We start from the raw sequence: 13,405 nt of genomic DNA on the forward strand, positions 1-13,405 counted from the left end.
AATGAATTTATCTTGACCTATGTGATGTATAGTTTTCTGGATGACAGCTATTTCACTATATCTGCTTTTATACTGATTAAATATTCTTATTTTGTATATGTGATATCCATGGAGTCAGGGACTGTGTCTTGGGTGCCCCGTGTTACATTCATAGCTCCCAGTCCATGGCAGATACGAAAATATATGCTGAAGGGACCAGAGATTTAATTATATGTAACACATAAAATGTGTCATATACAATGATGCCTAATAATGATTTACTGATGATAATGAGCAAGACACTTGACTTTTGTGATTTTCAGTTTCTTCAAGAGGAAAAAAGAACAAAGGATGGTGAGAAGGATTACAAAATGTCTTTCAATTGTTCATAGCCAAATGGAAACAAAATTTTCATTACCCATTCCATTTTTTTTTCTCCAAGAGGATAATCATGAGTTCAAAACGGTAAGAATATTTGTGAACATAAAAGTGTTTTTAAAAGCTTGGTGATTTTTCATCCATAAAAAGGAATGAAGAATTGATACATTCTACAACATGGATGAACCTTCAAAACATTATGTAAAGTGAAAGAAGCCAGACACAAAAGGCTATACACTGTATGATTCCATTTATATGAAAGATACAGAATAGATAAATCAATAGAGATAGAAAGCAGAGTAGTGGTTGTCAGAGGTTGGGAGAAGGAGAGTAACTGTTTATTGGGCATGGGGCTTCCTCTTCAGGGTGATGAAAATGTTCTGGAACTAGGCAGTGTGTGATGGTTGTACAATATTGCCAATATACAACACTAAGTGTCTCTGAATTGTACAATTTAAAATGGTTAAAATGGTAAATTTTATGTTATGTGCATTTTAGCACAATTAAAAAAATATTGACAATAATTCTGACCATCAGTTTACTAGAGTGAAATGATAGTGTCTACAATGCCCATATAGAAAAGCAAACATTTAAAAATATCACCTAAAGCTACAACAGAATAATCTAACTCTAAATAAAGTATGGTTCCCCTGTATGAATCAAACTTGTGCTTGGAAGAACATGGAAGGGGACAAGTGTGGGTATTTTGTGACTTTGAGATGTCTAAGCAATGAAGTTACTGTGATTGTCTGGCACTCAATGGCTTTTTAAAATAGATCTATCAACAAATGATAAAATGACTCCTAAAGCCTAAGAAATAGGATGGAATAAGACAGAAAGGAAAATGTGGCTCACACTAGCTCATGAAACATCCACAATTGAAGACTTAATCAGGACTATTTATGGAATGAAGAAGGAAAAACATTCCATAACGAGCCTAGGGAAAAGTTTTCCTCTGATGAAGGATTTCTGAAGAATGTATGACTATCTAGAAAAATGGGGGCAGGATTTTTCTTTTCCTAGCCAGGTGAAGAGATTCTTTTCTTCTCCCAATAGAATAGTTAATTGTTTGTTTGCCAACAGACAATGCTGATGTAGCTACTGACTGTAGTTGGTAGAGGCCAAAAGAAGATATTATTAGAACCTGATTTTCCTGAGACTGTGTGGAGAAGTTATGCACAGAAAAAGTTAAAGAAGTTTAAGAAACTTCTCAAATTATGCTGGAAGCAGTGGGTTGGTTTCTCAACCCCAAGAAAAGCTAATTTCAAGTAAATCTACTTGGATTCCTTGCATTAGGAAACACTGTAGATACAAATGTTATGTAAATTGGAGACAGAACATATAAAAACCTTCTAAAAAATGCTCCTCTGAAAATAGAAAAAATATAAGATGGCCATCCCCAGAATTTCACAAACATTTAGAACTACCTTCAACATTTGTTTCAAAGAGAGTTTTGGGAAGTGAAAGTTGATTTTTCAGATTTCAGGCCTGAGATAAATCAGTGTATTAATGATAATTATCTACCTACCAGCTTGTCCCTTCAATCTGGCAACCTAAGTCTTCATTGCAGACATGATCACAGCAATTTTACATAGAAAGGTGTATATTGGATCAAATAACCCATCAATTCATTGTTAAAAATGAATTATGTTTACGTATATATTATATACTATTATGTACAGGGCTCAAAACAAGACACTGTACAAGAAGGAAAGAAGTTATGTTCAGGACTTCCCTGGTGGTGCAGTGGTTTAGAATCTGCCTGCCAATGCAGGGGACATGGGTTCGAGCACTGGTTCGGGAAGATCCCACATGCTGTGGAGCAACTAAGCCCATGTGCCACAACTACTGAGCCTGAGCGCCTAGAGCCCGTGCTCTGCAACAAGAGAAGCCATGGCAATGAGAAGCCAGCACACTGCAACGAAGAGTAGCCCCTGCTTGCTGCAACTAGAGAAAGCCCGCGCACATCAACGAAGACCCAATGCAGCCAAAAATAAATAAATTAATTAATTTTTAAAAAGTCATATTCAAATTGAGAAGCTAAGATATCTGCACATTAAAAATAATTAGCAAAAACTATAGTAGCAGAAGATTGTAAAATATTTGTACTGAATGACTTCTATCAACAATAAATACTATAGGACTACAGAAGAGGGAAAGATTGCTGTTAGCATAGACAGGGGAAAAGGGAGTTTGAATTAGATTATAAAGGACAGCCAGGATTTATGTAAGTAAAGATTACATAATTTTTTGAGCAGGCAGAGAATGTTGTGAGCGAAGGAATAAGACAAGAACTATAGGGAGAGAGTTAGCAAATGACCATTTTGTTTAGCATATGACATTATAAACAGAAAGGGACGAGATATAGGGCAGGAATACAGAACACACTCAATACAAATGTGCTAATAAATAATGACACTGAATAAATTCTATACATAGCCTAACATAATTTGAGCTGATAAAGCTGGTCTCTTAAAATCCTTCTAACAATGGAAGAGGATAAGAATTGACATAAGAATATAATGGCATTTATCCATCCATTTGGCAACTCTTTAATGAATTTCTACTATATACCAGGAACTCTGTGTTCTAGAAACTGGGGATATAATGATGAAAAAGACAAGAGTCTTATTCTCATGGATCTTATATTTTGTTGGGGGAATATAGACAATAAAAAAACCCCAAGTGTATAAAAAGGTGGTAAGATAATATAGATAGCATTAAATGTCATAAAGTAAATAGAGAAATGAGATATAAAGTGACAGACAGAAAGGACAGTTAGAGAAGGCCTCTCAGAAAGTAACATTTCGGTTGAGAGTTGAATGATGAGAAAAAGCAGCAGTGGAAGGAGATGATGGTAATTTTAGAAAGAAGGAACAGAAAATACAAAGAGTTTCTTCTGGGATCCAAAACATGACATTATTAATTACCTCAGTGATGCTTATTTTCATTTGCAACTGAGCAGAACCACAGAGAACCCTATTCAAATTTAGAAGCAAGGTGTGAAATTTACAGTAATTACCTTATATCCCTCTGCTCCGGGCTCTCCTCTCTCTCCTTGTTCCCCCATTGGACCCTACAGAGACCACAGGCAAAAACAATCAATGGGTCTAAGTATTTGTGAATGCAGATGATACAGTTAATGTGGAATATTTTTTCCCTAAAAATATGAAACCAAATGTACAACAGTTTGTTTAGTTCCACTAAATATTTTCAAAGGATTGGATTTTAGTGACACCAAGAACGTCATAACACTGAATTATTTAAAGAGAATCTCATAATGATTCTGCTAGAAAGAATATTGAAAAAACGAAGTCCAAACAATGTGAATTTTCAGATGAGTAAAGTATGTTATATAAGATATCAAAATAACTTGCATTTTTATTTAATGTTAAAATGATTGAAAAAAATTTAAGCAGGACCAGTCATTTAATTAATTCCATTAATTAGAAAATATTATCTTTAATCATCTTTTAAAAAGTATCTAATAGCTAATCTTACTTTACCATTAGAAATTATATTATTAGAAATTATATTATTTATTCTTTACTCTGTGAAATTCTAATTATTAAGATATAAATTAACCTAAAAGAAATTACATTTATTCATTTTAATCCTTAAGGCAGAAACTTATAAACTTGTACTTTTAACTTTTTCTAAACATTCCTAATATAAAATCTTTGATATGATAAGATGTTCAAATTATCTACTCTAAAATGCGCTTGAAAAATCAATTATCACATATTAGGACCTACTGTTTGAAAAGAAACTTAAATTGAAATTATTAGCAAAACCATAAAATTTATTATGGACCATTAATGGATAAATTTTAACTTACTCCTGTGTGGATAAAGATATTAGACATAATGTAAAGACAATAATCTCTGACTCTGCTTTAATTATTTAGAATATTCTTGGATTAATTTTCACACCTGTCCCATGTCTACTAGATAAAATGACCATTGTTATACTAGACTTTTAATACATTTATTATATTTCAGTGACATTCTTTGACCCTGGAATACCAGAATCTGGGGAAAACAAGCACTACTATACTTCACTTGCCCACATTTTACCCTTTACTTAAAAAAAAAAAATTTACTGGAGTATAGTTGATTTACAATGTTGTGTTAGTTTCTGCTGTACAGCAAAGTGACTCAGTTATACATATACATAGATCCACTCTTTTTTAGATTCTTTTCTCATATAGGTCATTACAGAGTATTGAGAAAAGTTCCCTGTGCTGTACAGTCCTTATTAGTTATATCTATTTTATATACAGTGGTGTGTACATGTCAATCCCAGTCTCCCAATTTATCTGCCCCCCTCCCCCCGCTTTCCCCTCTGGTAATCATAAGTTTGTTTTCTACATCTGTGACTCTATTTCTGTTTTGTAAATAAGTTCATTTGTATCATTTTTTTAGATTCCACATATAAGTGATATAATATGATATTTGTCTTTATCTGAATTACTTCACTCAGTATGACAATCTCTAGGTCCATTCATGTTGCCGCAAATGGCATTATTTCATTCTGTTTTATGGCTGAGTTAATATTCCATTGTATATTTCTGCACAATTTCCATATTTTTGTCTCTCAGAGGTTTAGAGAGACTAGAATACATTTGATAAAGAATTTAAAAAATATCATTCCATCTCTTAACGATTTATTTCCTAAATTTATATAAGTTTTGGGGTAACTTGGAATTCTTTTTCTTCAACTGAGGTATACTTGATATACAATATTATGTAAGTTTCAGGTGTACAACATAGTGATTCACAATTTTTAAAGGTTATCTTCCATTTATAGTAATTATAAAATGTTGGCTATATTACCTGTGTCGTACAATATATCCTTGTAGCTTATTTATTTTATACATGGCAGTTTGTACCTTTTAATCCCCTAAACCTATCTTGCCTCTCCCCCCCCTCCTCCCTCCCCACTGGTAACCACTAGTTTGCTCTCTATATCTGTGAGTCTGCTTCTTTTTTGTTGTATTCTATTCACTATTTTGTTTCATTTTTAGATTCCACATATAAGTGATGTCATACAGCATTTGTCTTTCTCTGTCTGATTTATTTCACTTAGCACAATAATCTCCACATACTACCTATATACGCACATACACTATATATATACACACACACACATACTATATCTTCTTTATCAATTCATCTGTTGATGGACACTTAGGATGCTTTCATTATCTTGGTAATCGTAAACATTGCTGCTATGGACATTGGGGTGCACATATCTTTTCTGATTAGAGTTTTTTTGTTTTTTTTTTCCCGGATATATACCCAGGAATGGAATTGCTGGCTCATATGGTAGTGCTATTTTTAGTTTTTTGAGAAACCTCCATACTGTTTTGCACAGTGGCTGCACCAATTTACATTCCCACCAACAGTGCACAAGGTTCCCTTTTCTCCACATCCTCACCAACATTTGTAATTTGTGGTCTTTTTGATGATACCCATTCTGACAGGTGTGAGGTGATATCTCATTGTGGTTTTGATTTGCATTTCCCTGATGATTAGTGATGTTGAACAACATTTCATGTGCCTGTTGGCCATCTGTATGTCTTTGGAAAAATGTCTATTCAGGTCTTCTGCTTATTTTTTAATTGGGTTTGTTTATTTGCTGTTGAGTTGTATGAAATGCTTATATATTTTGGATATTAGCCCCTTGTTGGTCATATTATTTGAAAGTATTTTCTTTATTCAGAAGGTGTCTTTTCATTTTTTTGATCGTTTCCGATAAAGAATTTTATATATTCTTATTAGATGAGTTTGCCTCTATATGAGTTGGCTTGATTTTATCAGAAAAACTCTAGAATCTTTCCTATTTCTAAAACAAAGTATACCTTTCAACCATCTCCAAAGAGCCAGATCAAAATATCAGGAGTGACTATATCTTCTGATTCTTCTGTTTTAGGATTCTTTTATGCTATATGATATCATGTGAAATATGGAAAATTTAACCAATCATATTTATTTCTGTGAACTAGGCATTTTTGTTTTACCCATTTAATTTACATATAGCCTTTAAGATTGTTTTAATCAAACATGAACAGAGAGACAGTTATTCAGATAACAAAAGATATAATAGCTACTTAAAAAAAATCATGGTCACAACTAGTCCTTAAAATGCTTATTATTAGAAGACTATAGACTGATAATCTTTAAAGAACAGTGGCTCTAATAACCGGTTAGATGAGTTTTGAAATCATTTGGTAACTGTGTATAAACTACTATAGAAAAGGATACAGATTAGATTTTTAAAAATCCGTTAGAAATAAATCTGAATTTGATGTATAAAGAAGTATCTGCCCTAAATGTCTAGAGTGTGTGATTTTTTGATAATCTCTGTAAAAAAGTTATGAATTTAATGCCAAAAGTTAGATTTGGAAAGTTACTGTTTTAAACTTCTATATTATGCTAAGGATCTTGACCTGAATATAAACAGTTTTTATATTTAGATTATGTGACTGCAAATACTGCTCTCGTATAAAACCATGTTATAAAACTAACTAAATAAAACTCCTTGAAAAGATGTAATTGGTGTTGTGAATCTATTGTAGTAACTGTGTTTTATCTCAAAACATCAAAATAATTTTAGGAAAAACCTACTGGTTCACCTCGAGGCCCAGGTGGTCCTAGGACTGTGTTATCTTCTCCTGGATAACCCTATGATGAAGATGATTTATAAACAAAACTAAATTAATAAAATAAACTTTGAAATATGAAGCCTGTTATTTCCTAATATGTTATAAAATATGCAATCTGGTTTTATCTTTTTCAAATGAAAAACTTTTATCTACAAAACTTAGCACATAATTTATACATGGTTGTAATTCATACATTGTTCTCTTTGGAAGTGTCATTCTGCTTTAATTACATAAAAAGCAGCTTACTAATTTTCTCAAAGTGTCAGTTTTCCAATGATACTACAAATCAAGAGGAGTACTGCTGCAGTTATTCTTAATTCATAAAAAAATTTACTATAGGGGCTTCCCTGGTGGCACAGTGGTTGAGAGTCTGCCTGTCAATGCAGGGGACAAGGGTTCGCGCCCTGGTCTGGGAGGATCCCATATGCCGCGGAGCAACTGGGCCCGTGAGCCACAACTACTGAGCCTGCGCGTCTGAAGCCTGTGCCCCGCAACAAGAGAGGCTGCGACGGTGAAAGGCCCGCGCACCGCGATGAAGAGTGGCCCCGCTTGCCGCAATTAGAGAAAGCCCTCTCACAGAAACGAAGACCCAACACCGCCAAAAATAAATAAATAAATAAAATGCTGGCTTAACTCCTAGAGAGTTAAAAAAAAAAAAATTTACTATAAATGTATAAAGTTAGTCATTTAATCTATAGTCTCACAATTGCTTTCAGTAAGTAATTAATATTAGTTTTACAAACTTTTACAGATTGCAAAGTACTATAACATATATCATTTCACCTCAATCTTGAAACAACCTATCAAAGACTTTTTAATAATTTAAGTTTTTGCCCCTTGATATTTATTTTTCTTCTAGAATTTATAATACTTCCCAAGTTGAAAGTGCTTTTTTTATTCTTTGAAAATGTTTCCATACATACTTTCAGAAAGAACACATGAATTCAATGTTTAATTTTATGATAAATAAGTCAATATATTCATACACACCTTTTCTCCTTTAGGTCCTGGCAACCCAGAAAGTCCTGGTTGACCTTCATGGCCCTAACAGAAGGACAAGTAAGTAGACAGCCTCCATATCATTTGTATGTGCTCTACCTAATACCATCATGGCCACACTATTAGATATTGCACTATTCTGAAAGAAGAACAGGATTCACTCTACAGGGGCATGAGACCTAAATATGTTAGAAAGGTTTATCAGGAAATTTCATTTGAATTTATATATTTGGGATGACATCTTCATGTAATGTTTTTATGCAAATATAAATTTCTTATTTCCAATTAGAAATGCTTACCCTATATCCTGGAATTCCTGGTTCTCCAGCAGGTCCTATCAATCCTAAATGTCCCTAAAAACAAAGTAAATGTTAGAAAGAAAACAGACGATTGTTTAAATCATTAACCTTGTATTCCTATTATTTAAAATTTAGATTTTTAAGGTATGATATTTTACCTAGTCTGAAATGGGAAAACAAAACATAATTCTCCAACTTTCATCTTATTTTACTTCTGAACCACGTAAGTTCCACAAAAATATGTTTCTTTGGTTTACTTCTGGTATGAACATCCTTAATCATATTAAGAGAAATACTTTCAGTTGCCAGAATGCTGTAGGCTTCCAGCAAATTCTTGGAAATGTAGTTTGTATCTGTCAAAGTTTGTGGTAAACATGCATCACTAAATACTAGAGAGTGAATTCTGATAGTTTTTAGTATTGTTATGATAGGATCAAGAACTCTGTACTCACTGATAGTTTCAGATGCTTTGATGAACACAGTTTCAGCTCTGGTCAAAGTTGTTAAAATAGAATTGGTTGACAACTTATGTGTGATATTCACCCTATTAATTACTCTTATTATCAATATCACACAGATGAGGAAACATATAAGTTAAAGGCAAATCTGTAAATGTTCCTAAACTACTGAAAAGATAACTCAGATAACTGAAAAAAGCAAAAATAACACTCTTAAAAATGTCCTATCTTTCATATTATCAAAGTTTCCATATCAACTCTCCTCTTTGAGTGCCAAAATAAATAGGAGATAAGGAAATTAAGGCACAGAATAAGTATGTGACTAGCCAAATACCACACTAACCAGTAGTTCTAATCAATGTAATAAGTAAGAATAATAAATATGAGGAGATGATATGATTATTTACCTAAAGAACCCTGAGAATCATCAAAATTCATTCAAATGAATATAAAGTTTTAAAAAAAGATTTTTTACACAGCACAATTAGAAGATGTAATAGAAAAAGGATTACCTTAAAAACAACAAAATCTGTAAGAAACTAACAATGAACCTAATAAGACAGATGTTAAGAACAGACATAAAGAAAATAACAAAACTTTATTGAAGGATATACAAGATATAAGTAAATAAAAAGACATATGGTGTTTCTACAATGAATGATTCAATATTAAAGGAACTTGCTGAGTTGATTCTGAAGTTCACATGAAAGAGGAAAGAGATCATAGTAAGAGCCAAATTTTTCAGAAATATAAATTATGAAGTATTTGCCCTAATAGATCTCAAATGATACTGTAATGATACAGTTATTTAAATGGTGTGGTACTGACCTAGGAACACACTAAAAAACCAAGAAAAGAAAATAGAGAAAATGAAAACAGACCATTATTTAAGAGTAGCTTACAGTAAGGGTAGCATTTCAGAAAGTGGGAAATAGATTGTTTATTAAATAGTATTGGGGCTTCCCTGGTGGCTCAGTAGTTAAGAATCCACCTGCCAATGCAGGGGACACAGGTTCCAGACCTGGTCCGGGAAGATCCCACATGCTGTGGAACAACTAAGCCTGTGCGCCACAACTACTGAGCCCGTGTGCCACAACTACTGAAGCCTGCACACCTAGAGCCCATGCTCTGCAGCAAGAGAAGCCACCACAATGAGAAGTCCGCGCACCACAACAAAGAGTAGCCTCCACTTGCCACAACTAGAAAAAGCTGCGCACAGCAACAAAGGCCCAAAGCAGCCATAAATAAATAAATAAATAAATTTAAATAAATAAATAAATAAATTTAAATAAATAAATAGTACTGAGACAACTGGCTAAGAATTTGGGAAAAAGAAAAATTAGTCCTTTACAACTTATATCATAGCAAACAAAACAAAACAAAACAAAAACTCTGCATGCTTTAAAAGGGTTAAGGGTAAAAATAAAGCTATAAAAATAGTAAAAGAAGTATATGAAAGAATATTTTTATGTACTTTATGTAAGGAAGTCATTTCTAATGAACAAATAAAACCTAGAATGTAAACAAAAAGACTGACAAATTTGACTGTAATAATTAAAACCTCTGTCCAGTGAAAGATACTATAAACAATATTAAAAGATAAATGACAGAAAGGGAAATATATTTGTAATATATTAGCAACATCTTTAACAAAAACATATTATCTAAACTATGTAAGGTATTATTGAATTTAAGAAAAAGACAACAACCTAATAGGAAAACATGTAAAGTGCATATGAACAGGTAACTTCTAGAGGAAAAAATACAAATTACTTAGTTGCAATCAGGAAAATGTAAGAAAGAAAATGAGATACACTTTTTCATTTATCAGATTGGCAAACATCAAAAGGATTAATATGAAGTATTCTCGGTGGTGAGCATGTAAATTTGGTGAAACCTCTTGGGAAGGTAGTTTGGAAACATGTCAAAATTTAAAAAGTGACTATTCTTTTTAGAGAAAATCCAAAGTAGGAGCCTACTTTGAAGACAATACTCTTTGGATCAATTCATTCTCAAGTTTATTAAAAATTAATTACATTATCTCGACATAATAAAGGCCACATATTACAAGCCCACAGCTAACATCATACTCAATGGTGAAAAGCTGAAAGTATTTCCTCCAAGATAAGGAACAAGACAAGAATGCCCACTCTCACCACTTTTATTCAACATAGTGTTGGGAGTCCTAGCCACAGGAATCAGACAAAAAAAAAAAAAAAAGGAAAAAAGAAAAAAGAAGCAAAAGGAATCCAAATTGGAAGGAAACAGTAAAACTGTCACTGTTTACAGATGACATGATACTATACAAAGAAAATCCTGAAGATGCCATCAAAAAAACTACTAGAGCTCATCAACGAATTTGGTAAAGTTGCAGGATACAAAGTTAATATACAGAAATATGTTGCATTTCTGTACACCAACAACAAACTATCAGAAAGAGAAATTAAGAAAAACATCCCATTTACCTCTGCATCAAAAAGAATAGAATAAATCTAACTAAGGAGGTAAAAGACCTGTACTCAGAAAACTATAAGACACTGAAGAAAATAAATTGAAAACAACACAAACAGATGGGAAGATATACTGTGTTCATGGATTGGAAGAATTAATATTGTTAAAATGATCATACTACCCAAGGCAATCTACAGATTCGATGCAATATCTATCAGAATACCAGTGGCATTCTTCACAGAACTAGAACACATAATTTTAAAATTTGTATGGAAAACACAAAAGACCCCAAATAGCCAAAATTGATTTTTTTTTCAAGATTTTCAATCAATTTCAAGATTGCTTGAGAAAGAAAAACAAAGCTGGAGGTATCACACTCCCTGATTTCAAACAATATTGTACAAAGCTACAGTAATCAAAACAGTATGGTACAGGCACAAAAACAGACACATAGATAAATGCAACAACATAGAGAGTCCAGAAATGAACCCATACTTCTATGGGCAATTAATCTATGACCAAGGACTCAAGAATACACAGAGGGAAAAGACAGCCTCTTCAATAAACGGTGCTGAGAAAACTGGACAGCTACATACAAAAGAATCAAACTGGACTACTCTCACACCATGCACAAAAATACATTCATTAAAGACTTAAATGTAAGACCTGAAACCATAGACTTCTAGAAGAAAACATATGCAGTGTGCTCTTTAACACTGGTCTTAGTAATATTTTTTTTGGATATGTATCAGGCAAAATAAACAAAAGCAAAAATAAACAAATAGACAATATCAAACAAAAAAGCTTTTGTTCAGCCAAGGAAACTATCAATAAAACAAAAAGGCCACCTACTGAATGGGAGAAGTAGCAAACAATAAATCTGATAGGGGGTTAATATCCAAAATATACAAAGAACTCATACAACTCAACATCAAAAAAACAAACAACCCAATTTAAAAATGGGCATAGGATCTAAACAGACATTTTTCCAAAGAAGACATACAGATAGCCTACAGACACATGAAAAGATGCTCAACATCACTAATCATCAGGGAAACGCAAATCAAAATCACAATGACATATCACCTCACACCTGTCAGAATGGCTACTATCAAAAAGACAACAAATAACACGTGTTGGTGAGGATGTGGAGAAAAGGGAACCCTTGTGCACTGTTGGTAGGAATGTAAATTGGTGCAGCCACTATGGAAAACAGTATGGAGGCTCCTCAAAAAATTAAAATTAAAAATAGAACTACCATATAATCCAGCAATTCTACTCCCAAGTATTTATCCAAATAAAATGGAAACACTAATTAGAAAAGATATAAGCACCTCTATGTTCATTGCAGCATTGTTTACAATAGCCAACATATGGAAGCAACCTAAGTGCCCATCAATAGATGAATGGATAAAGAAGATATGGTAAAAATATACTATGGCATATTACTCAGCCATAAAAAGTATGAAATCGTGACATTTGTGACAACATGGATGGACCTAGAGGTTATTATGCTAAGTGAAATAAATCAAACAAATACAGTGTGATATAACTTATATGTGGAGTCTAAAAAACAAAACAAATGACAAACAGAAAACAAAAACAGAGTTATAGATACAGAGAACAAGTAGGTGGTTGCCAGAAGGCAGGGTGATGGCAGGAGGAAAGACATAGGTAAGGGAGACTATTTTCCAGTTGCAAGATAAATGAGTCACAGTTATGAAATGTACAGTGTGGGGAATACAGTCAATAAATATGTGATATTTTTGTATGTGCAATATTGTAACTAGACATAACTAGACTTATTGTGGTGACTGTTTTGAAATGTATAGAAATATTGAACACTATGTTGTGTAAAAGGAACTACTCTAGTGTTGTAAGTCAATTATACTTCAAAAAAAAAAAAAAAAACCAACTCATAGAAAAAGAGATCAGATTTGTGGTTACCAGAGGTGGAGGGTAGGGGATGGGAAACTGGATGAAGACAGTCAAAAGGGACAATCTTCTAGTTCTAAGATAAATAAGTACTCAGGATATATGTACAACATGATAAACATAATTATCACTACTACATGTTATATATGAAACTTAAGAGAGTAAATCCCAAGAGTTCTCATCACAAAGAAAAATATGTATTTTTTCTATTTAATTTTATATCTGTATGAGATGATGGA

The 13,405-nt window shown here is 32.8% G+C and overlaps 1 protein-coding gene across 7 annotated transcripts in view; it reads right to left on the bottom strand.

Moving 5' to 3' along the window:
* The window catches only part of COL24A1 (collagen type XXIV alpha 1 chain), a 389,632-nt gene that overhangs the window by 75,721 nt on the left and 300,506 nt on the right, over positions 1-13,405 (bottom strand). For all 7 annotated transcript variants that reach the window (XM_057550626.1, XM_057550622.1, XM_057550627.1 and 4 more), the window contains 4 exons: positions 8,323-8,376; positions 8,015-8,068; positions 6,987-7,043; positions 3,380-3,433 (listed from right to left, as the gene is read on the bottom strand). In XM_057550626.1, coding sequence (XP_057406609.1) covers positions 3,380-3,433; positions 6,987-7,043; positions 8,015-8,068; positions 8,323-8,376 — 219 coding nt within the window. The remainder of the gene's footprint in view (positions 1-3,379; positions 3,434-6,986; positions 7,044-8,014; positions 8,069-8,322; positions 8,377-13,405) is intronic.

The sequence above is a fragment of the Balaenoptera acutorostrata genome, chromosome 1 (assembly GCF_949987535.1).
Source record: "Balaenoptera acutorostrata chromosome 1, mBalAcu1.1, whole genome shotgun sequence".
Lineage (NCBI taxonomy): Eukaryota > Metazoa > Chordata > Mammalia > Artiodactyla > Balaenopteridae > Balaenoptera > Balaenoptera acutorostrata.